Source organism: Aphis gossypii, chromosome 1 (assembly GCF_020184175.1).
Source record: "Aphis gossypii isolate Hap1 chromosome 1, ASM2018417v2, whole genome shotgun sequence".
Taxonomy (NCBI): domain Eukaryota; kingdom Metazoa; phylum Arthropoda; class Insecta; order Hemiptera; family Aphididae; genus Aphis; species Aphis gossypii.
Genome location: NC_065530.1, coordinates 83,040,746 through 83,066,908, shown reverse-complemented (window position 1 = coordinate 83,066,908; position 26,163 = coordinate 83,040,746). Strand labels below are relative to the sequence as shown.

Below are 26,163 nucleotides of genomic sequence, written 5' to 3'. Positions count from 1 at the left end.
GCCAAACTGTCCAATAGGAATGGCGTACATTATATAATATGTAATATATAAATATAATAGGTACGTGGTATAGATTGCCTATGGGGTGGAGCAGTACCTATGCTATATACCGTGGTTGATGTTTAATTTTTTTTTCTATCGTTTGTTCGACACGCCGTGGCGTATAACGCGGTACGCATCAGCTATATACATATATCGGTTAAATATTATATATTTTATTATTCGGTAAACCTATTCGTCCTTCGACATCACGGGTGCTTACCAAAATGGACGCCGTCCCTATACCTCCATCCTTACAGTATATAATACTTCTATACAATAAATAGGTTTCAATCATTTAGCAGAATACGATGTTACCATGTACCTTATATGATGTAGACTGTAGGTACACTTAATTTTCGATTTTCTACATACGTACCTCTACAGCGATGTATAGAGTTCATTATCGGGCACGGCTCAAGGGGTAGGCGACATAGACCCACGCTTAAGTCGACATTTTTCAAATGACGATTTTGCCCGCACATACGCGACGTTTTTAGCATTGGTCATAACAAATATGCGTAGGTATATATTCCACTATATAGTTGATTATAATGTAGGTATATACATACTATAAATGCATGATCGTTTGATCTTATATATATATTCTATGTTACAAGTATAAACGGTATTGCATATAATATCATGTAAAACATAAACATAATATTATAGCATGCTTAAACTTAAGGTTTTGTAATTTTGCTAGAATAATATGTTTCATATTATATAAAAAATTTGTTTACAACATTCATTCTAACATTTGTAAGTATATATACATTTATATTGCAGTATCTATATGTATTATGTACCTATATACTTATTATTTGCCGTGCACGTTTCAAATAACATTTTTCAAGCTGATATTAATAATGATTTCTGTGTGTATATTATACACATGTATTACTTTATATTATGTTATTATAATATACCTACATGTATAGACATAGGTATAATAGCAAAAACATTATTTACAATCTGAATCGTATAATGCAGCGTGCATTTTTATCTTAACTTTTTGTATAAAGTATTAAACACCCACACAAAATTAATCAATAATTATTTAAATTACATATTATATGTTCTCGTGTTTCTAATATATATAAGTATCTATTTATATACCTGTATTGTATACCTACATATAACTATGTAATATATGTACCTATGCTATAATGCAATTGGCTTCTTTTGTAACATTTTCTACGTAGGTGAGGTTATATAATTTTCTTCCGTCCAATTGCAATTTTAACATTTTTGAAACAAATGTTCAAATAATGTTCAATTCATGTTTAAATAATTTATTAAAGCTAACTATGTAGATGTTAATGTTTTGTATACCTTATAGATTTATGATAATCGTATTTTGCCAATGATCTGGTTATGTAATAGGTACAATAGGTACACAGGTACCTATAAATTATTGTAGGTTGACAATAACATTACAAATTCTAATTAGTGAACGTAGAATGTTAATTTTGAGACACTGCGGGTAATGTTTTTTTTTTATGAACGTCTTTCATTTGTGTTAACTGAACTTGTTATTACGGTTAACCTTTATAACCTCGCGTTGTCTATGCACAATTTAAACGTATATATATATATCAATGTCATTGTTTAAATACAATGTGTCAACACGGTTCTTATTCGTATATTTAATTTTCCGTCTGAATTATTGGATCTATATACTGCAAATTAGTTTAGTTGTGCTCGTTTTTAAATTTTTCTTTGTCACTTACAATCAAACACAGTTTTTCAAACTATTGTTTGCCGCACTAAACATTATATAATAATAATGTAATTATGTATTTGTGTACGCGTTTAATTGATACAATATCTCATTTATTGCATATTGCATGTGTGTATATAATATATAGGTAGGTCTACATAGATAATATGCGGCTTATTGCGCCTGTTTAGAATTGCGAAACATGATTCCGACCGATTAGAAGCTTCACAAGTACAATATATCTATAATAATATTATACTACTAATACTTTATAATATTATATATAAAATAACATACGTCCCACATCGTATTATGACAATCGGTTGACTGAACGGGAATAATATGTGTATATGTGTAGGCACACACACACACACACACACTCATAAGGGTACCGTTGCAACGCCATATAGGAATTAGGATATGTTATCCGATATATATTTATAATAATAATATATTGGCGATGAATAATTATCACTATTGTTTTTCCGTTTAATACCTCCACGCGTGATGTTCTGGTAATGTTTTCTGTCGGGTGCGTATACCTATGTATAATAATGTATAGGTATTATATTGTATAATAATAATATAATACATAGACGTGTGATTTTATATTTAGGACGAACTTTATTATGCTTACCGGGTAGCGCTTTATAATTAAAAAAACACACATATATATATTAATAAACAACAACAACAACAATAAAATAAATAAATAAAAGTCCATCTCCGGGGGTGTAGTATATATATTATATAGTGTACTGTTGGTTGACCGGATAATGTTTATAAAAAAACCATATCTCGTTTTTATATTATATATTATAGAGAGTCGACGATTTTTCCATTGAATAATAATAATAATAATAATATTTTAAACACCATTACGAGTTTTCATCTTGCAAAAAAATAGCCGGGTTCGCGTATTATTATTCGCGCGCGGATGGGGTGAAAAAAAGTTCCATATAATGGGCGATTCGTGTTATCGATGTTGATGATAATGATGAAAGCCAGTACGACTATCCCTTCGGAAAGCCGATTTTTTTTTTTGCTCACAACCCCTGTATAATATTGTTTCACTTATACATTATTCCGAACCTGAACGCTGTAAAAAAAAAAGGAAAAAGTGTTACGTTAAAAGCTTTGTCCACTTTTCAGTAGGTTAATTCTTTTTTTCTCTATACGTCGCGTATATCCAACGACAACGATTTTTATGTCGGCCATATTGGTGGCCTTTATAAATCTGTAACTTTTGCGTGTTCAAACGAAATCTTATTTGTTGTTCGTTAATATCTATATATATATTATACGGATCTATTTATAAATATCTATAGTTGTATTTTTATATGTAGCTGGTCAAGCCCGGATTAAGGGGGGGGCCAGGGGGGGCCATGGCCCCGGGCCCACAACAGATATTAAACAATAGTGGGCCCCTGGCGAATAGTACTTTTTTTTTATTAAATCAGAAATATTTAGATATAGTAATAATAGTATATTTCGTAAATCAAAAGAAACATGTACACTGGTATATAATATATTATATTATATAAGAAAAAATACAAAGATTTGCAATGATAAAATATAAACTTATATCATTATTTTTATAATACATTAACGTTTCCTATAAGCTACATAGAGTAGATGTAATTAATACCGATGATATAATCAAAGAGTTTGCTGCCCAAAAATCAAGGAAAAATTATTTATAATAATATACTTTTTATTTTTGTATTTAAAAAAAATTAAATTTATAAACATAATTTTTTTTTGTCTGTATTATTTTTATTTGTGGGTGGCCAAAATTTTGATTATGGTTATGGGCCCCTAAAATTGTTTGGCCCCGGGCCCAAAATTATCTTAATCCGGGCTTGTAGCTGGTACAAAAGCAATATTGTAATAATATTTCAAATACATTTTATGTAGGTATATCACTTAATCTTAAAAAAAATATCTTATAAAAAATCTATCGTCTAATTTGATTAAGAAGTGTCGTATACTTGTTTGTGTACCTAATGCCAAATGGATATCGCGTATTCGCATAAGATTAAATTTATCTTCAAATAACATTATATGCCGAGGAAAGTGTGAAAAAAATTAATCGTTTAACCAAAAATGTCAGATCATCAATTGGAAAAATTCCAAAATATGATGTATATATGTATATTTAACTCAAAATTATTAGATATAAAACGCGCCAGCTTTAACGATAATATTTATTCTTCGGTCGTTAACGAATTTTATCATCATATTTTCGACATCAAACAAATTTTGTTATTATATATTCTTCTCTTATTAAAATAGACTTGTCTTTTTAATTTTTCTTCGGGTATTCTTAATGTGTGACACGCAGTAAAATTATACTGTACTCACACTAATGTATGCGTATGATGATATTAAGTTTTTAAAATTATCCTCGAGCTCATTTTTATTGGCAAATCCGTGTTATTTCGTACCTTGTTGCTTATATATAATATAAATATTATATTTATAATTAAGACTGTTTAATAAATATGAAAAGAGTTTTAATCATTAAAATTATAATTGCTGACGTATTTAAATTTATAGTATATTTTTACATTGTATGTGATGCGTTATAAAAAACGTGTATGGTTTGTTTTGAAGAATATCTTAGATACATAAACCATTATTACTCAATCAATAACAGAGAATTCATGAGTTTTACTTTTATTCATGGGTTCTAAATTTAAAAATGAGTTTAAAAAATTTGAATATATTATTATTTTTCACTTTTACTATTAGGCACCTTTTATTCAAATAATAAAAAGTGCATGGCAATTCTTATTGTCTTTAAAAGTTGGTAACACTGAACCATAATTTTGTTGTTGTTACTTTTTTGCACATTTCCGTAAATACTTTTTTATACAACGTGCTTTCTATATACATAATATAATATATATATTATACAACACCCTTATTCCCTTTGGTCAACTGACACGTAGTCATCGTCGTCGTCGTCGTCATCGTGGTAATCGTCGTTGCCGCCGTCATATTGGTCGGCTGGCAGATGGTTATGGATGGGTTTTGGGCACGAACGGGTGGTACGAAATGAAAAAGAATTAAAACGAAAAAAATAGGTAAAAAAAAAAGAAAAATAGTACTTATACCTCAATGCCACACACATACACATCACACTCACTAACACGAGCGTGTTTTGGGTGTGGTTTGTTGGCACTGACTCTCTGGGAAAAGATAACAAATACCGCCGTGCTTTTCGCCATTACACCCGGTAGATAAGGACGCAGGAATTTTATTTTTTCGTTTTAACACTCCTCGTGTTTTATCTGTATATACAACTATATAGTGTATGTGTGTAGTTATATACACTCGCTTCTGTTTTTCACCGTCGCCGCCGCGGTCGTTCCGACACACAATTTGTTAATGGAATCACGTAGGAAGCCGCTCGGCGACGTGTACTGGTTAAGTAGCCGATATGCGTGTATAATAAATCATACCCCGATAACTATGCCACCGCCGCCGCCACCGCAGCAACCGCCGACCTCCCTCGAAGTATTGCAGTCGATTCCGAAATTTGATCAATTTATTTATAAAACTTCGATGCAACGCGCACTGCAGCTGCAGTTGCACTCTATAGTCTATATTATATTACGACTTCCATGTTGGCGATACTTATACCGCATTACATGCTCATACCGCAGCTTATAATTTAAAATAGACGTATTAGGCATAATCGTATAGGTAATGAAATTTTCTATGAAATTTCACGTCTGCAGGACGCGCGTGATGAACAAACATTGAAAATGTATTTGACTGCGCGCTCTGCAGTATAAGCACTAAAATATATTGCACCTATACCTAAATACTGCTGCACGTCACTCGTCATGGTTACCTACCCGTCTGCAATGCACGCACCCCTAACACGGTTATAGTAATAATAGTAATGCACCGCCGACGATGATAAGACCGGCACACATATACGACAGAGGCCGTATAAAATGGCGGCGATGGATTTTTTTTGTTGTAGGGCTTGCACGACACGCGAAAACGCATGTCCAACCGCTGTTATACACCACCGCAGCCCTAACATTTAATTTTTTTTTTTTCAAACACCTTTACACATTGTTATAACACCGTTGCACACACGTATGCCCTCCCCTTTACCATTCGTATGATGTTATGATGTGTGCTAATCTAATGTATACTTTGGACAGGGTATCATTTCATTAGCTCGCGACCATATTGTGTACATAGGTATTATATGGTTGACTGTTCTTAGCGTATAATATATTTGTTTGTACACGTCGTTTTGATTCCATATGGCTACTATTACATCCATGCGCTTATGTAAGATACGTACAACTACATATGTATCATAAAGAGTATAGAATTCACTAGGGTTGATATTATAGCCGTTTAACCTTTATAGCTTCTCGTTGCAACAAGATCTCATCATCTATAAGCTCTTCTTTCGATTTTGTAAAATTATTGTTATTGGAATATATAGAGTATAGCGCGCGAATAACGACCTTTAATGCCGTCTTTTGAATGACGATATTATACTAATTTAAATTAATGTAATATAAATTTGCTCGTGATACGACCGTTGCTATATATATAATAATATAGTCTTTGTACGTATAGTAGCTGTTCCAGCGGCCGTCGCGTCAACCACGCTTTCGTTTTTACATCGAATATAATTCATTTGCAGCTGACCTGCACACGACAGAGATCTTATTTATTTATTCAGTACCTATAGGAAATACGATCGCGTGTTCTACATACACACACACACACGCGCGCGTAGTATCACTATAGTCTCCGTACACGCGTATATTGTAAAAATAACGAATAATGATATTATATATATAAATATATTTGTTATAATAGGTATTACTCGTATACGATTGTGGTTCGACGCCTTTTTAGCATCGACACGAGTTTTTTATTCGATTGCTGCGTGTACAATTCATAAACGCGTCTCACGGCTACACACCCGAGAACGAAACGACCTGTGATGTAGTCTTTAAGACGCGTTCTGGCCGTTCTGCTTATTATACCGCAGTGCGCGCAATGCTTGTATACTGTTTTTTAACCACCGCCACCGTACATTATTATACGTCGGCCCGACAAACCGAACCGTTTAAACAAATACACACAGTCGAACGCTTCGATTCTGTTTCCCTTCCCCCGAAACCAGTTTTCAATTTTATCGTGTCCGACAACCGAACGCACGTATATATTATATGTACGTATCAAATAATATATTTAAATATATATATATAATAATAATAGTAATACATATTATTATAATGTACCTTTACATATTATGTGTTAGTGTGTGTATAATACGCGTTTTGTCAATCCGATTTCCATTAACGTCGTCTTCATCCTGTTGTGGGACAACTCGCAATGCAGGTAGATATATTCTATATTATAATATGTACAATGCAGTGATCATCGTTCTATAATATGTATTGTGGAGAGAGTATAGCTGAGAGATGAATTCGTATATAATTTATAGATGGACCTCGGGTATAGAGCGGTGAATATCTGTACACGACTTGTACTGCAGTATAATAGGATATAAAATAATATTTGATGTTGGAATATAATTATAACGTTATACGCATGTACCAATACATCATATTAATATATTATACACCGCACGACACGAGCGATCTTTGTACACCTAAATGTATATATATGTACGCAAAATATAAACTGTATACACGGCGGTATATGATACGATGAAAATGATTTTCTGTCCGTCACAACACACGATCGGGTATATAACTGCAGCGTTTTACCATAATTTACCATAATATATGAACCCGTCGTTACACATCATCCAAACCTATATACATATAAATATATAACCTTGTCTCGTTGTTAACACGTGTGCCCGAAGTTTCGCTGTATATATTCAGTTCGCGATCATGAATATTCATAATATCGTGTATATGTGTACAACATATATCGTGTGCACACCCCGTTGTCGCTCAAAATCGCGTGCATTTTAGGTCGCAACGTGTTAAAACTATAAGTATCTTTGTAGTATTTATTGTATATACCTTTAATTCAATATATTATAGTGACGTGCCTAATATATGATATCTACGCATCGAAAACGACGACGCGCTGACTACCGGAAATCAGAGACACCGCGATATGATCGAAACGCCGAAAACCGCGCGGTTAATATTTTGATTCTATCCATTGAAAGACGTCGGGCGTGTTATTATTGTTTTCGTCTGCCGCGATCATATATTATATTATAAATCTGCCGATCGATTTTCAATAACTGTCGCGGGGGAGGGAAGTGGCAGGCCCCCGTGTTTTACACGCGCCGCGCGCGTTGCATACGAATTTCGTCAAATCGAACAGATAACATTATATTGTACCGCACATGTGCATCGTACGCGCGTATATTATAACGGGTGAAATCGTCTTTGGTGTATACCGCCACCGGATGTGCCGGACGGGCGCGAGGAATTCCGTTCGGTTATGATACGTCGCATCGAAATCCGATTCGTGCGACAGGTTCTATACACTCACATAGATATATTTTTACATGGTGTGAACGACTGCAGTGCGACTTGAAAATCTTCTTTATGCGTGCAATGCAGTATGAAAAAAAAAACGATACGACGCACGTATAACGGAAACAGTCGTAATTTATACAGTAGTCGCCAAAGTGCGCTGCAATATTGCACTACCGGGACCTATTATAATAATTGGTATATATACGCGGATGTGCGCGGACAGGAAGTCGCGCCGTAGCCGTCGTCTCCTCCTCCGCACAGTGTAATAATATTAATAATAATAGTAATAATATGTAACTTGAATGAATAATATGAGATGCATAATATAATATTATTACACTGTTGCAGCAGTGACCGCCGCGTGTGATCGGACGCGGTGAGGTCAGTAACCCCAAGTCTTAGGTTCGTCACCGCTAATCGGTTACTTCCTTCCGATAAATTTATGTAACATATATATATATATTATATATTTATATGCGAATGAAAAAAAACACCTTACGCGCGCGTAGGTTTTGATAGATTTTCACACACATAACGGTTACACGTGTAAATATACATATATTCAATAAGTGTATATGTGAAAACGTGTGCGTGTGTTTGTCATTGACGCCTTAGAACGAAACCGGTCGTTAAAATCGTCGTCAAGTCCGCGGTCGTTCCTATCGTTCGGTCCGAGTCGTAAAATCCGATAGAATTTATTGTATACGCTACTACCGAAAATTTGTGCGGACACAAAATGGCATTCCGACGACATCATGCACACATTATAGATAGCCTATAGGTACGCATTATTTAAAAATACATATTATAATTATATTACTATATATTAGTAATATTATTATAGTAAAATGTTAAAACGATGTGTAAAGACTAAAGGTACCTACTGCATGTGGTGTTATATTATAATCGTACAACATCATGACGCGGCCGCCGCTGATGATGACTAAGAAAATAATATTAAACGTTATTTAAAATTAATAATAATATTATAATCATTTATATCATCATCGTCACTATTATATTACTATTATAATAACATATTTTTTTCTTTATTCGTTTTCAATCAAACGCACACCGAACGGACTATAGTCCCGCGCCACCACCTCCAACGGCTTGGAGTTATATATTTGGTTACACGTTCGATTACAAATCATCCGTGAAACGAAAACGACAATCGGGACCGGTCTTCAAACTGCTGGACGAAAAAAATTTATATATTGTGTATAAAAAAAAAACGTGAATCTATACATATAATACTTAAATTACTGTAGATACAACACGTATATATTATTATATCATATATATATTTGTATATATAAGTTTGCTGTGTGTTTCTCGCCCTTCGCCGCCGCGTATACGATGTATATATAATAATATTACACACACGCACTCATCTCCTTTGTGTGAAAAAGCCGACACCGGTGTTACACGCGGTTTTACAAGTTTATCATTTTTACACCTCTCACGCACATCGGACCCGTCCGGCCGCCTCCGCTGTCCGTTCGAATTTTCCGCCGGTGAACCGACGAAGCGGACTTCGGATTTCGAAAAGGATTCTATCGTCGTCTTGTAACAAACGTATACCTACACACACATATATTATAGGTATTATATTATTATTAATATTTAGGTGTATTATACACACAGTCGAGCGGTGCTAGGACGTACACTCAAACGGACGGACGGACGAGCGAGGGGATTATAAATACGTAATATCGCGGTGGCACATCAAAAAAAAAAGGGTTAAACACACGCCGCCGACACCGATTTAACGGGTCTGGTTCGGAGGAAAAAAAACAAAACGGATACGGCGGCGACGATGAGGGGCAATGCGTATGTTATATGCGTCCCGGTCGTGTGTTTTTCGTATTTTTCGTTTTCATTATGACGATTATTATTATTATTGCCCACCTAGTATTTTTTTCTACTCTATATATATTATATTCGCTCGACCCTCTTTACCGCTCGCAATATATTCGACTGCGGTTGGCCGGTAACCATGATAATATTACTTCACCATAACTGCACCACTGCACCGCACATAACCTCATCTGTATTATATATTTTACTCGCCCATCATTGTTCCAAATATACGTGTATGTAATAATACATTGGTTGAGAGTTACTTTACTAAATAATACTACTTTTGCATCATATAACAATTAATAAAATGTTCGATCCAACATCACTTTTATGCAAATTTATGTAGAACGTTTCTATGTATAAATGTGTACCTATACGTTATTATTTTTATTTAGTTAAAAAACAAATAATTGTAAAGACCTTTTATAGGAACATTTTAAACGAAACCGTAAGCGATCTCGCTACTTCCAACCACTGTGAACATTGTCTTATTGCCTATATTATCATGTACTATATACCTACTACACTAGTATATATTATACTCGTATACATTCGTCATACGACTTGATGTTTACTGTACATTTTATCTTAAAAATATATATTAATTACAATAAACAATAATATCCAATAAAATTCAGCAATTATTGTGGTCGACTGTCATTGTGCTTATTCCAATATTTCCATGTATACGAATGATAAATACATATATCAATTATATAATGTATTATTATTACGTTTATCTAGACCGCAGTCAAAAGAACAAAACATCATGCGGGTACTATATTATACTGATATACAACATTAATATAATATATTATTTAGCAAGTCCTATCTCCCCATTAAATCACAAACGCGAGTATGGCGTTTTATATTTATTATTACGATCATTGTATATTTTTGTACCGCAAAACTATTATAATTTCATTAAGCGACAACAAAATGGCAACCCGCTAATAAAAACATTAGTTTTCAAGTAGTTTTTTTTTTACTTAGCTATACCTAAATTTTTTTACTGTTTTTACGACCACCGCTGTACTATGAATTCAATTTTCCAATTCTCTCTGAAATACGTAATATAAACGTACTAATATTACCCACTGAAATTTATGTATACATTGTAGAAACTATAAAAAATTATAAGATTTAATTATACACTCACTCGTGAATATGTTTTAACATTTAGTTTTATGTACAATATTCGTTTTGCATTCTCGATTTGTATGGTTTGTTCGACTTCGGGGATTATTGTTATATTATTACACGTATAATGTTATAAACGCTCGGTTCGTTTTATTGTCGTGTTCTCATCGTGTATACGTTTACGAGTTTTATTTGTGTCTTAAAGACGTTATGTCGAATGTTGCGGTTATCTGTTACCGCAATTATTTAGACATAGGTTAGGTACCTGCTGCGTTATTTACGGTTCATGTTGTTATTATATATTATTGGCTATTGCTGTGCACATTAGTGCTATATGTATAATAATATGTATAGGATGTCCGCTGACCATTAAATTTTTCACGAACAATACCTACACGATTATTCTTAATATTAGACTTTTAATTGTGATTCGGCTTGGATTAATCGCTAGTTCGAGCAGATATAGCTCCGAACATTATAATAATATCGTATGTAAAGGTAGCGTTATCATATTATATACTATAAGTAATACAAGTTATGTGCCTAATCTGAGTGGAAAATTCGTACGAACACATAATATAATAAAATCGCCGAACCGCTGTAAAAATGTAAACAATAAATTGCCCTCATCGATATACTGATATATATAGGGTATACACAATTACACAAAGTATATTATTATTATATTCCATGTACAGGTTAGTGAACTCGGTATCGAAATCTCCCATGTTTGCAGATATATCGGTACTATCTCGGCATTTTATTATAATGCTTATATTTAATTATAACGCGTGTTAAAACCCGGTTACATATCTATAAAGTCGACCTTTCAGAATTTAAAACGCATTGACCAAGGTCGTTGAACACATCGAGTACGGTTTTTCAGATTTCGTCTATATAAAAGCATTTCTATAGGACACAAAATAAGACTAATATGATATTTCTGATTTCGTTCGGTATAGATGCAATTTTAAACGTGACATTAAGTATCATATATTATATGATTATATCTTTAAAATTATATTTAACGTTTAAACTTAAGTTTTTTTAAAACTTTGTTTTAGATAATATTTTAGTGATTATTATACAGTTAATCGTTTATTTTTTGCTTCTACGTGCGATTATGCGTATGCATGGAAAAACAGTGAATCAATCCATCAATTTTTTTATACCATAAATTTAAGCCATAAAATATAAATAACTTTAAATAATGTATTTTTGCATTTCGAATAACCTCTACTTATATTTTAAATATAGGCTAATAACCCACGATGTCTTATGTTTTTATGATTTTACTCTTTATTAAAAAATACTTTAAGTCATTATTTTCTGCAATAGTTGTATATTTACTTAATATTTTCTATCGTGCCTATAGATACTTCAGTTTGGTATATATCTAACTCATAAAGACCATAAAGTTTATATATATACATATAAATATAGAATATTGTAGGTCAGGGTTTTAATACCGTAGTAAAACTAGTGCGCGCGTTAGAATGGCATTATCAATTACCGCGGTGCGGAAATAAAAAAAAAAGTTGTATGTAAGTCGATCATCGTACCTATATACTGCGATTTTATATATTAAGTACATAATATTGTACTTACATATATATTATATGATTATATAATATCATATTGCAGATGTGGTCGTTGCGGGCACGATAAACATCATACTAAAATAAATATTAAAATAAGTGTAGGCATATAATATGTATACCTACAACGGAGTATTATATTATTATATAACGTGTAGGTACATCGGTTATATTTCGTTACAACAGTTTCGCGGAGAATATTATCGTCGTCCGCGACAATCGTATACATCGTTTATCGTCTTAATCGACACGACCTACGTACCTGTACATATATGATCATCCGCTCTCATTTAAAATATTATATACATCTAATTCAGACAAAACTTTAAACTGATTTAACCGGCCTAAAACTGATGGAAAATTATGCGCACACGACTCGAGATACCCGAGCTACTACGCCTGTAAATACACGCACGCAACCGTCGACATCATATACCATCTGCTAACACCTGGCCCGTGATGGTTAGAGAATTTAGATGCATATAGTACCTATATGATGCACACCATCATTATGCCGCTTGGTCGATTGTTCGTGTGTTCATAATGTCACAACCTATTTATATCCGCATGCGTTTATATGCTGCGTACATATATCTTGTAGCACCTATAATAATGTAAAATATGATATAGGAGTATCGGTATTTAAGGAGCACTTCCGCTCCACTATAAGTGACCCGCTAAGTAGGTACATATTATACCTATACATAATAATATATACATGATCTTGTTTTTAGATTTATTTTTTTTTAAATACTACTTTTTAGGTTTATACACGTATATACTTAAATTACAATTTACATAATTTGATATTATGTTTTACGGGTGTATTATAATATTATATTTTTGTTGTTTGGCAAAAACGGGATTTTTCGATCACCTCGTGTCCTCGTAGTTATTAAATCCTAAAAAAAATTTGTTGGCAAATATCAGGGTTAAGTTAGGCTACGGATGCAATTCGAAAAATAACACAAAGACAGATTATACACTTATAATGAGTTTATAACTACGCCTTTAGTTACCTATATATTTATATATGTATACTGTATATATTATATAGTATATCTATTATAATATCTATATGTCGCCGGTGCTGGCGTGAAAAAATCAGTTTATTTCCGTTCTGAAAAACTTAAACGAGTTTCAAAATATATTCCAAATCAAATTTATTCCGCCGTCTCCATGACCCTAAACCCCTGCTGCAGGTTGACAATAATAAAAACTGAGTGGATTTAAAATAAAAAAATAAAAAGGAAAAAAATGTAAATCGGGTTTTAACGCCGTGACAAGTAGAGATGGCTCTAAATAAAAATCCATTAGTTCGTCGAGACGTTAATTGGATATTTCGCCTGAAGAATCGGAATCGTGATTAACGGAGACGCTGTATATATATATATAGATGTATGTGTTTGTGTATGTGTGTGTGAGTATAGAGTATATAGAACGGGTGGTGAAGAAAAGTCGTGGTGTTCAGGTCGGTAGCATCGTGGGCGGGTGTGTAGTAACGCTGCTGCTGGTCGCGAAGAGGGAAACGATGAGAGTTATTCAAATTCCATTAAACGGAGGGCGGCGCTTAATTGGAATTAATAAAAAGGATCGCCGTCGGCGGCGGGTAAAAAAAAAATCTGCATAAGTTAAAAAACATTTACACCCCACCGCCATCCTATCCGATTGGCAGATCCAAGCCCGGCCCGGGGAGTTATCCCTGATTTTTTCCCTCGCTCTCTTTCCGCGAAAAGTTTAACCGCGTGAAATCGCCCCGGCAGTTTTTTTCTCTCGTGATGGCTTCCGCATTAAATCCGGCCGCGCAAAACGACGACGAAATTGTTTAAACAATTTGTGCGATTTCCCTCGTACATATATATAGTGTCTATATCAAACCCACTCGGCATATACCTAGCGGCTAGCTTATGTCGTTGATAATAATGAAAAAAAAAATAATTTAAATTATTTATAATCATCCTGCAGTGTCGCGTTATAGACTTTGACATAGTTATATAATATTTTCGTTTTGTCCTGCCCGCTCATAATATAATGTTAGTAAATTCTTATGTCGAATTATTTATTTATATAGAGTTTTTCGTTTCGTTTTAGGTACGGCATGGACCTGAATGGAGCCAGGCGGAAAAACGCTACGCGAGAGACAACTAGCACGCTGAAGGCTTGGCTTAACGAGCACAAGAAAAACCCGTACCCGACCAAGGGCGAAAAGATAATGTTAGCCATCATCACCAAAATGACGCTCACGCAGGTGAGCACGTGGTTTGCTAATGCCCGAAGACGGTTGAAAAAAGAGAATAAGATGACTTGGGAGCCTAGAAATAGGGTCGAAGACGAAGACAACAACAATGAGGATGACCGAAAGAGCCCCGACCCGAAAGATCTCGGTAAATATTAATTATCTATACTTAACATGCTTATACATACCTAAGTATTTTTCAATTTTTTTTTTTTTTAACTGTAGTATGGTAAATTTCTTTTTTTTACAAAAACCATTAGTTCAGACTTAAACCAGACTGAATTGCATTATATTTTAAAAATGTCCATTCATTATTACTAGGCAGCTATTTCCTATTATGGCCCTAATATTACAATCTGTATAATTAAAATGTTTTCTCAAGAATTATAAAATTAAATTTACACTTATATTGTGTTGTTGTTCCATCTCAGAAATGTGAATTATATAAATACTATATTTAGGTCACGAGGGTGAGGGTAATATGGTTTGGTTTCTGTCTTTATGACTTAATATATAATATATAAATGAAATTTTTCCTTTATTACTAGAATATAATTTAAGAAAACATGATTTTATCACTGAAATTAAATTAATTTTTGTATAAAGTACTAAACTCCTCCCACACAAAAATTTGTACTCGCCTGTTTAGGTATATAATGTACATAACTTTAACTTATAAATAATTATAAGTTAGAACATTTATACATAAATTACGTTGGGATATAATAGTATTATATATGTAGATAACACATTTATAAATAAATTATAAAATTAAAATTATTTAAATTTAAAACTCGATCCGATAAAGTTACTAGATTGACATTATATTATTTTCACATCGGGCAGTCTTATACGATTTACTGCATTGATTACATTGTCACTATCGCTATAATCGCATTTTGCGGAGTTCTATCTAAATTTCCATTTGTGCATTATTAATTGCATCACCCTTTTGCTATTTATAAATATATATATTTGGTATAATATAGTTTAATCTTATGCTGTGGACTCTTCCAAGTATGTGGATTTATTTATTAAAATAAAAATCAATAATCGTTGGATGCATATAAAAAAATGTTTTATTAAAAAGGTCTATCTAGAGTTATATTGTTTTATACATTTTCGTTAATTACAATAAAAATTATTCTCGCAGACTGACGAAATCATAAGGTAAATGCATATATTTACTGTATTTCTATAGTTCGAATCGACCCCCTTAAATTTAAACGTATAATACATCATAATATATATTGTCGTATGACCGTAAAAAATTAATCTTTATTGTATACTATACTGCAACTGTCTGCAGATGCATGTGAGCGTATTAAGTACATAATACCTACTATATAATATAATATATAATATGTACTCTGATTTTCGAATCTAATTCGCCGGGTCGATTAATACGAATTATTATATACGCTATCAATCTGTTCCCCTTTCCCCGTATAATATAATACTTTATAGTTTATTCTAACGATTTACTTTTTAACCAAACCTAAGTACAAAACATATACACGTCGAGGGCTCGTACTCAATTGCTGTATTATTATTATTGCCCGAACACGGCGGTAGTACGCCGCGCGAGAACCGAATCACGCGCCCTGTCAGTTCCAATGACCGTTTCGAAGCGCCTCCCTTCGCCGTCAACTGTAGTTGCTCCTTTTTTTTATTTCCCCTATTTCGGTGGTCGTAAATTTCCGGAGCCGAACACTAGTCACGTGCCCGTCGTAATGACAATAATAATATCCAAAGCCAATAACACGGTCCATATAATATCTCGTTCGGTTTTCCGTTGGCGTGTCCTATATAAAATAATATTAATATATTATAATACCATTATGTCACGTCGGAAGGCTTTTACACACACACATTGCATTATACATTTTTCTCATCGCCAGACACCCTCCCCCGCGCACAGTAAATTTTATACGACACGTGTGTGTTTGTGTATGTGTATATCGGTGCTGACAAAAAAAAAAAAAAACAAATAAATATTATACATTATTATTATCGTTTCGCTGACGGAAATTTCCTGCGACACGCCGCTGATCAGTCTTGTACTAATTATAAAACTACAGCGTCGAAACCGGATACGGCAGTACAATATTATGTGTGTAATATTATTATATATATTATAACCGCCAAAATTCCGTAATCGAACTGTTGACAAGTATTATGTTGTATAAACATATAACACTCATGTCCATAACACAAACCTTTTCCGTGATGTTTTCGTCACTCCGATTGGTGACATGAAATTTGAGTTATATTTATATTATATATGGGTAGGTGTATATACTGGGGTGTATTGGAGCGTATATTCGTGATAATATGAATAAAGTATATAATGCGTATAAGCGAAAAAAATATTAATAAGGTAAACGGTGGGTATAGCGTGGCGAATGAGTTAATTATTTAATAATTTGTTTTATTCCGTTTAAAATTATTTTTTTTTTAAATTCTGCGGTTCTAGAACCGTACAATAATGCAATTATCATAAATATACAACTGTAGCGTAAATAGATATTTCAAGTATCGTTGACTAATTTTCTAGCGCAAAGCGTTTTTGGATTCATTTTCCAAAAGTACAGCGTTATATACTCAAAATATATAATTTATCGATACATCCCGACGGGTATAATATAATATATTATACGCATTTGTTTTTCGAAGCACAGAATACTGTGTATGATTTTCATACGTGTTTCATTATTTGGCAACAAATAACGTCCTCTCTCCTGGGCCGTAATCTAGATGTCGTGGTTCACGTTGCGTATTATTTTGTTTATAACATACATACATCATCGTCGTAAGTGAATAAAGTATTCGAGACTCTGCAGACAAAACGATTGTTTTCATGGTCTTACGACGCGGTCTGTCGACGGATTTTTTTCACGCGGTTCAGCGGTTCGTTTTCGTTATCATTTATATTTTTGTGCACATTTCGAATAAACGGAAACTATAAAACCGCACGGTATATACGCCGCGTTCCGTCGGTAGCAAAATAATAATATTATAATATATAGTACATCATCATCATTATAACACGTACAAACCGAGCATAATAAATGTGTACGTACAAGACGGGCGCGGACGGTGTGGTAATATATTTTATAAAACGATTTTCGCGCCGCGTGCGCTTTGAAAACAAATCGCGAAGTAAGGAGCAAACGACTTACTGCTAACAATCTCGCGGTCCGCTGCAGTTGTACGCGCCGAGATAACACGGTCGGCGTCTGTGCTTATAATATTATACCTATAATAATATATGTATATTTTCCATACTGCGGGATAGTTATTATCGGTTTGGCGCCGGCGACGACGTTTTAATGTGCAAAACTACCGTGTACCTATACATAATAATTTAGTGTTTAAGCGCTAGAGTTGATAATGAGAATATTAACGTTCGTCGGTTGCATATATTTTATAATATTGCCAATCGGCAGCGTGTACCTACACATAATATTATGTATAATGTGTAAATCGACGGTGTATGTGTTCTTATTATATAAATTATATAGTATTCTTTAAGGTCAACGTGCGAATTATAGCCGATGTGTTTCTGTATAATGATAAATGTTACCGCTGTTCGACGAAAATAACTAGCTTAGACAAGCTTTGGAACTGCTCGTGCGCAACAAGTGCTTAAAGGGGATAATACAGAAATAACATATTTTCGGGTTTACTACTATATATATAGTATTCTAATATATTATTATAATGGTTGTTGTGGACGTTTAACCCCGGAGGAATTAACTGGGGATAATCTAAAGTCAATAATGTTTGGATTTGGATGTCAAAATGTAAAAACGGTGTTATATCAATTAAATACACGTATATTAGCTTAAAAATCTACCTACCACTTTAGCTCGAGCTAAACTCGGATATCTCTAACTAAATTTAAAACTCTCTTTAAATCATACGTAGTAAAAAAAAGTAAATAGTAAAATATTATATTAAATTGTTCCGTTTTGTGTCGACAGATTGTAAAGACTCGGGCACGGGTTCGAGCGAAGACGGCGACCGTCCGGGCGCCAATCACACGGGCAGCGAGTGGAGCGAATCGCGGGCCGACAGCGGACCGGACTCGCCGGAGCTGTTCGAACGGCCGCCGCCGCCGCACTTCCTGCACCACCCGCCGCCGTACCACCACGGCCACTATCCCGGCGCGCCGCACCATCCGCCGCCGTCGCACCTCGGCCACCACCATCACCACCACCATCCGTCGGCCGCGCCGCCGCATCACCGGTTCGCGTCCGTGTCGCCTCCGGCCACCGGCGGCGTGGGCGGCGTGTTGCTGCCGTCGCAGAGCAGCGCCCCGAAGCCGCGCATCTGGTCGCTGGCCGACATGGCCAGCAAGGACACGACGACCACCGCGACGGTCGCGGCCGCGGTCGAGACGGCCGCCCCGTCCACCCCGCCGCCTCCGCAGTCGCCGCACCACCAGCAACTGTCGCCGCCGTCCGTCGGCGGAGCGGCGTCCGGCCACCGGCGGCCGCCCGCCGTGCCCGTACCGTCGTTGCCGGCCGGTTACGCGCGCCACGAGCAGCTGTACCGGTCGTTCTACGAAGATCCCGCGGCCGCGGCCTATCACGCGCGCGCTTTCGGCGGCGGCGGCGGCGGACTGGTGTTCCAACCGTCGGCGGCCCACCAGCACCATCTGCACCATCATCACCAGCAGCAGCAGCAGCAACAACAGCAGCTGCACTCGGCGGCCGCGGCGGTCGCCGAACCGTCGCCCGCCTCGTCCTCGTCCGACGCCGAATCCGTCGTGGCCGTCCAGCACGCCGAACGGGCTTGACGGGCAAAAGCGGATATAGCTCGACGACACACACACGTAAATCCAAAGATAAAACAAAAAAAAAATATACATAAATAAACATTTTATTTTGTACATATTAACGATAATATTTAAAAGTAAAATTTGTACATAACATTATATTATTATATTATTACGATGAATAAATTATATTATATATATATATATATTAATGAAAATATAAAGTAAAAACGCATATGATATGATATAGAAAACGGCATGTATAAGACATTGTGCGGACAATAAAAAAAAAAAAGTAATGTTATACTACTGTTGAAAAACAAAAAAAAAATAAATAAATAACAATTATAAACAAAATAATTATATACACTTATAATATATATACGTATTTACGACGAAGAAATAATAATTATTATATATATATATCTAAATAACAACGCGATTTTGATGTACACGAATTAGTGAACTTATTTATTAAAATTTGGTATTATATACGGATCGTATTTCTTGAAAAAATTCGGGGTTTTTTGAGGGGTGAGATGGGGCTCGTGAAGTACAGAGACTTTGTCGTTTTCATTTATATATCTCAGTGAGAAATTGTATTTTAAATATTATACACTGCAAGACATATGCGCGTTGTGGTATGTTCGTGTGTGTGTGTACACTAAGTCTTATATACGTACCTATATATACCGTGGGTGGTGTAATAATATATTTATATATATATTATATCATATTATTATGTAGAGGACAGGCGTACCCGAGTCTGTCCGGTTTAAGACGACTGGACAATCTTTAACGTTTGCCGCGGGGACACGAGGTACACGATATAAATTGTAATACTGTCATTACCTGCCTATTATTTTTTTTTCTCGTGCGAGGTGAATCGATTGTTGACGTTCCTTTCTATATATATGACATTACGTTTTATTATTTTAATTTATTTCCTTTCATCTTGTTTTTATTTTTCTCGTAAACTACGATTTTTTTTTTTAAACGTATATAATATATTATAAATATATACACACAAACTAGACGGAATGTATGGCAAAAACTACTATGTAATAATATTATTATCTCTTCTCGTGCAGCATCGCATATTATATATTGTTTTCCATTTTAGTGTATATTTAGCGGTTTGTACATTATATTTGTACGATATATATAATTATATTTATAGCGGTACGCGATATTATTTTATTTTGTAATTAATTGGAATATAAAAAAAAACCATTGTTATAGCTTTTAAATTTAAATTATTCTATTATGTTTTTTTTGTGATATTGTAGTCGGTACTTTTCCTAATACATTGTTTTTTCTTAAAAAAAAAAAAAAATATTCTATTTTTTTATCCTTTTACAGATCCGTTCTCTTTCTAAACATATTGTTCACTGTATAACAGTCAACAACTATTATATATAAATATATGGGCATATATATTGTATGCGACATCATCGTCATCATTTTTAAACAAAAACAAGTTTTACGAAGCCGAAGAGTTACCTACACGACACCCCGACATCATTTTTTTTTTTTATTATTTACTCATAAAGTAAAGAAAAAATAAACCTATCGTCTTTACTCGGTTTCGTGGACAGATGGATTGGAAGATAACGCTAAACGGCACAAACTCCATCGGAAACTGATTGTTTAGGTACTGTTTTTAGTTTTTTTTTTTTTTTTTTTATCAACGTGCGAGTGTAAGTCAATTGTTCACTCGTTTGAGTTGTATCGTACGTATATTCCTATATAAATATTGTGTATCATAATGTACAGTACTATAGACAGTTATACATTCGTATTACCTACTTAGGACGTAAGTATTAATATGTGATCATTGTTGTTGTTTAGCTAGGTGGTACAAAAAGTTACTGGTGTGCAACATTGCTCGACTATTTACGTCCTATCCGGATAATTTACGTTGAAGATTAAATTTTTGAACTCGCAATAAAAATATTTCATCTTAAAATAATTAATAATACAAATCGAAATACATATCGTATACAGTTTAATAAAGCAGTACTGCAATATATTATACGACTTGCAGGCAGGTTAAACAACTCTACACCTCAATAATATTTACACACGTGTATAGGTATGTATAATTATAACGACAGGATAATTTATCAATATAAACGCGTTTATATACACACCTAATAATAATATGTGTGAATACCCAACATGTATTGTATACCTATAAAGTATATAACGTGTAAAAAACGGCGATCAGATTTTCGATTTTATTTATCGTAGTCGTTTTTTTTTTATGTATAATGATATGGACAATGCTAATTATATTATTGTCGTCGAAAACTAAACGAAAAAAAAACCAACGATTTATCTTCGTCGTCACATTGCAGCGTTATTGGCGTAGTTAGACTGTTAGAGTTGTATGTATAAATATAAAAAAAAAAATCCCCATTGCGGTAGACGGCGGGTGCGTTTTGTGTAAAAAAAAAAAAAGAAATACAAAAATACTTTACACTGAATAAAGTATTTATTGTATATTGTTACAAGTAGTGAATATATATTATATACTTAATACTGGTAAATAAAAGCTAAAAATCTTCACCATTAGGCGAGGGAGGGTATAAATCGCAGTGTAGAGAAATTTGGTGTAAATAAAACTCGCGTCTTCGCGAATATAATAATAATAATATGTATTAAAAAAAAAAATCGTTGTCGACGACCAGACACAATCGAAAGGTCATCGCCGGCGGTCTTCTCATCTGCTGTAGCAGATATATATTACATTATATTATGTGATACTATCGTCCTGGCAACGATAGCTGCTATCGTTTGACTATATTATGTACATGATCACGTATAGGGAACACATAGGATTGCTGTGCATATTTGCAGGAAAATCAAAAATCGTCTCGTCACAAACACGTTATACATAATTCTTAAGGATTAAAAGAACTCGTGTTGAATGCGACTTACTTCAATGTAATATTATGATTTATATTTCACAATATTTTGACTGAGCCATCTCCATATTCGTTGCAGACGTTCCCCATCGTGCATACACGCTGTCGTGTAATTCACAATCGTGTTTCCCAAACTAATATGTATCAGAAAATTGTTTTTATGGGTAATGATGGATATGCATCACAGAATATGTATATTTAACATATTTAATCATGCATAATATTATATATTTGAATCTATATAGGTACCTAAAGTAAAAAAAAATAAAACTAACATTTTTAAATTTGTTTTATTGGGCTTACAGGAATACAGTCTATAATTCTCGTATAGCGGCTGCCAGATAAAAATTGTTGCGGAAAACACTGCGAGTTTATAATATCGCGTGTAGGTGGCAGGTAATTTAAGAATGGGTAGATTGAGTTAACACTGTGCGTTATAATATAACAAATGACTAATGAAATATTAATTATTACATGCAACAAGTACATATATATATACAAATATATAAGTCTAGAAGTCACGGGTATAAGACCATGGCACTCACTGCTGCAGGAGCGGGCTCGGATGCAATACGTACATGGACCACTACGGCAGACTCCTCGAGAGGGATCAAGCCTGTAAATATACGCGCGTAATAACGGACCAGGACAATAATATATAAATACGGGTTGGCGGCGGCGGCGGGTGGGCGAAGGAAAGACAACCGGGCGGCGTGAAATATTTGCGCTAGGGATATTTAATGGCCAATTAAACGCGTACGACAAGAATGTGTGTGCGGCGCGCATCGCCGCCGCAGCGTGCGATAGATAGTGTGTGCACATTGTTGCAAAACGCATTCCAAGGCCCAAATTGTGACGGTGGTCGTAAATCACCGCAAGGCACTCGAATGTATATTATGCGTATACTTATATACTTTACACGCTGCGGTGGCGGTATACGTATACTGCACCGCTCGCGCTTTATATATTATGTACGTCGGAAGGAGGTGAGAATATTTATATATATTTGGTTTTTTTTTTTTTTTTTTATCCAACAGTTGTTTTTCTCATCGACTTTCAACACCTCTCCGAAGATGGTTGCGACCAGATAAAGCGAGTTTTTTAACAAATCGACGTGGTGTCGTATAGACGCGTGTACAACGCGCGCACACACACACACACATGATATATATTATTATATATATAATAATATGTGCGCGGCATTTCTGCCGCCGCCGTAGCAGACCACCAACGGATTGTCTCTACACTGCCGCCGTACGACCGGCGGTACGAGTGTATGATAATATTATACAAACATGTGTATAGGAGACGGCAATATGTATAATATGGATATGTATGTAGCTACCAAACGCATCGTATGTATGCGTTATTATTGTCATACGTAGAGAGGTACGTGTGACCCATATTTGAGTATACCCAACGTCAAGCTTTTAGGTACGAGATTTTTATTAGAAGGGGAAGAAATACAATATGCACATTGAGAGAATCCAATCTAAATTCAAATGCATTCGAATTCATCGCATCTCAAATGTGAGAAAAGACTTACAGATTTCCTACTTCCACTTACTACAAGAAATGCACATACTTACCAACCATTTGACTTCCGCGACATTGCTGCTGACGGTATCAGCAATAGTCATATTATTTTCATATCCTCGTCTATCAAAGGCGACGGCCGACGATTGCAACAATCCTTATCATAAACAACGATTACCAATTTGAAACTAACACAACCATAAAATTTAAAAAAAAACATCATTATCATACTATAATTTTTTGAAAGGTCTTCAGCCCTGAATTCACAAGAATGCATACTTTTACTGTGCGACACCAGTGTCGTGAAGGAATCGCAATTCAGCATCTTGCAATGTATAATATAGTACGGGAAATGATGTTATATTTTGTTATACCTACAGATTTTTGTTTAAGATTTAGCTATAATAAGGTATAAAAAATGCACAAATGGCTACAGTCTAGTATAATATCCATATTAAACTATTAACCACCGATATTGGAATTATTTAAGCCATATAATATATCCAATTTTCTATTTGCAGAGGTATACGTGTAACTATTATAGTGAACGGCGGCCGTCCCTCGACCGCAGCGCTTCCGCCCACACGCGTCGTCGCCATCGATATAATATAATATTCATAATATGTGTTGTATATATGTAGCTGGTGGCAATATATATATAAATATGACAATAATACACCTTTATAGCGATAGAATATGCGGGACCGGGTCGCTATATAATATAATATACATATCATCTTCTGCTGTCTGCGGTCAACACTGGATGCTGTATAATAATAATATTATATACCTATTATTCTCTACGTATATATTTATCATAAATGATGTTATTAGTCTGGTGGACTATCTAACGGCCAAATGACGACACATGTCACTCGTCGGTGTCGCCTCTGCTGCTGCAGGTTATGTACAGAGTTCCTGTTCCTTTGACCCACTAGTATAGAGGCTACAATGGCGGTGGTGTGAGAACGTAAAGGGTTTGTGACGTGAATATTATACGGTGACCGACTCGCCCAAACTGCTGCAGGTAGGCATAACGCTATATAAAAGACGAGGGGGTGCGAATACCGAACACTTTGGGCGGTGGATCCATGAGACGAGAGTGAGGTTTGTAAATTTTCATCTATTATTAACCCGATAATACTATAGGTAAATAATAAAATGTCAGTCTAAATCAGAGAATGTATACATATATTGTTGTCATTATAAATAAGTAAAAGGTAGATATATCGATGCAATATCCGCAATCAAATGCATCGTGATTGTAACGGCACATCGTATCATATCGGAGGCGATGAAGTTAGTCGACACGATTTAGTCTGTTTAATAATATATTAATTTTATGAGATTAACGCAAGCCAGCGTGAACATAAACTCATCAGGATAAATCGAAATCAGGATTAAACGAAAAAATATAAAATCGTGGAGAAAAAAATAATTATTATTATTTATTTATTTATGAAAAACAACGTAAAAACCTTATACCTAAAACATGAGTTCATGAGTCATGAATAATATTTATTTTATCGGTTATAATTACAAGAAATTTATTATTTTATTAAAATATAATATAAAAATAAAAATAAAAATGAATGTATAAGTATAAAAATGCATTGCAAAGCTCTCGAAAAATAATTGGTGCTGACTAAACAAAATTAGAACTTATTATAAATTTATAATTGGATAACGGCGGACTCCCCAAATTGAAACTGTAGTGATCTAATATACAGTCAACGTCACGAATATCATCAATGAATGTCTCAAGAGAAAGTTTGATGAAAACTGGGAGGACATCATAAA

At 34.4% G+C, this 26,163-nt stretch overlaps 1 protein-coding gene across 2 annotated transcripts in view; it reads left to right on the top strand.

Moving 5' to 3' along the window:
* LOC114131537 (homeobox protein caupolican) overlaps positions 1-20,516 on the top strand; it is a 40,503-nt gene extending 19,987 nt beyond the window's left edge. For both annotated transcript variants that reach the window (XM_050203891.1, XM_050203894.1), the window contains exons 4-5: positions 14,970-15,262; positions 19,101-20,516. In XM_050203891.1, coding sequence (XP_050059848.1) covers positions 14,970-15,262; positions 19,101-19,918 — 1,111 coding nt within the window. In that variant the 3' untranslated portion in view covers positions 19,919-20,516. The remainder of the gene's footprint in view (positions 1-14,969; positions 15,263-19,100) is intronic.
* Positions 20,517-26,163: the final 5,647 nt, after the last annotated feature.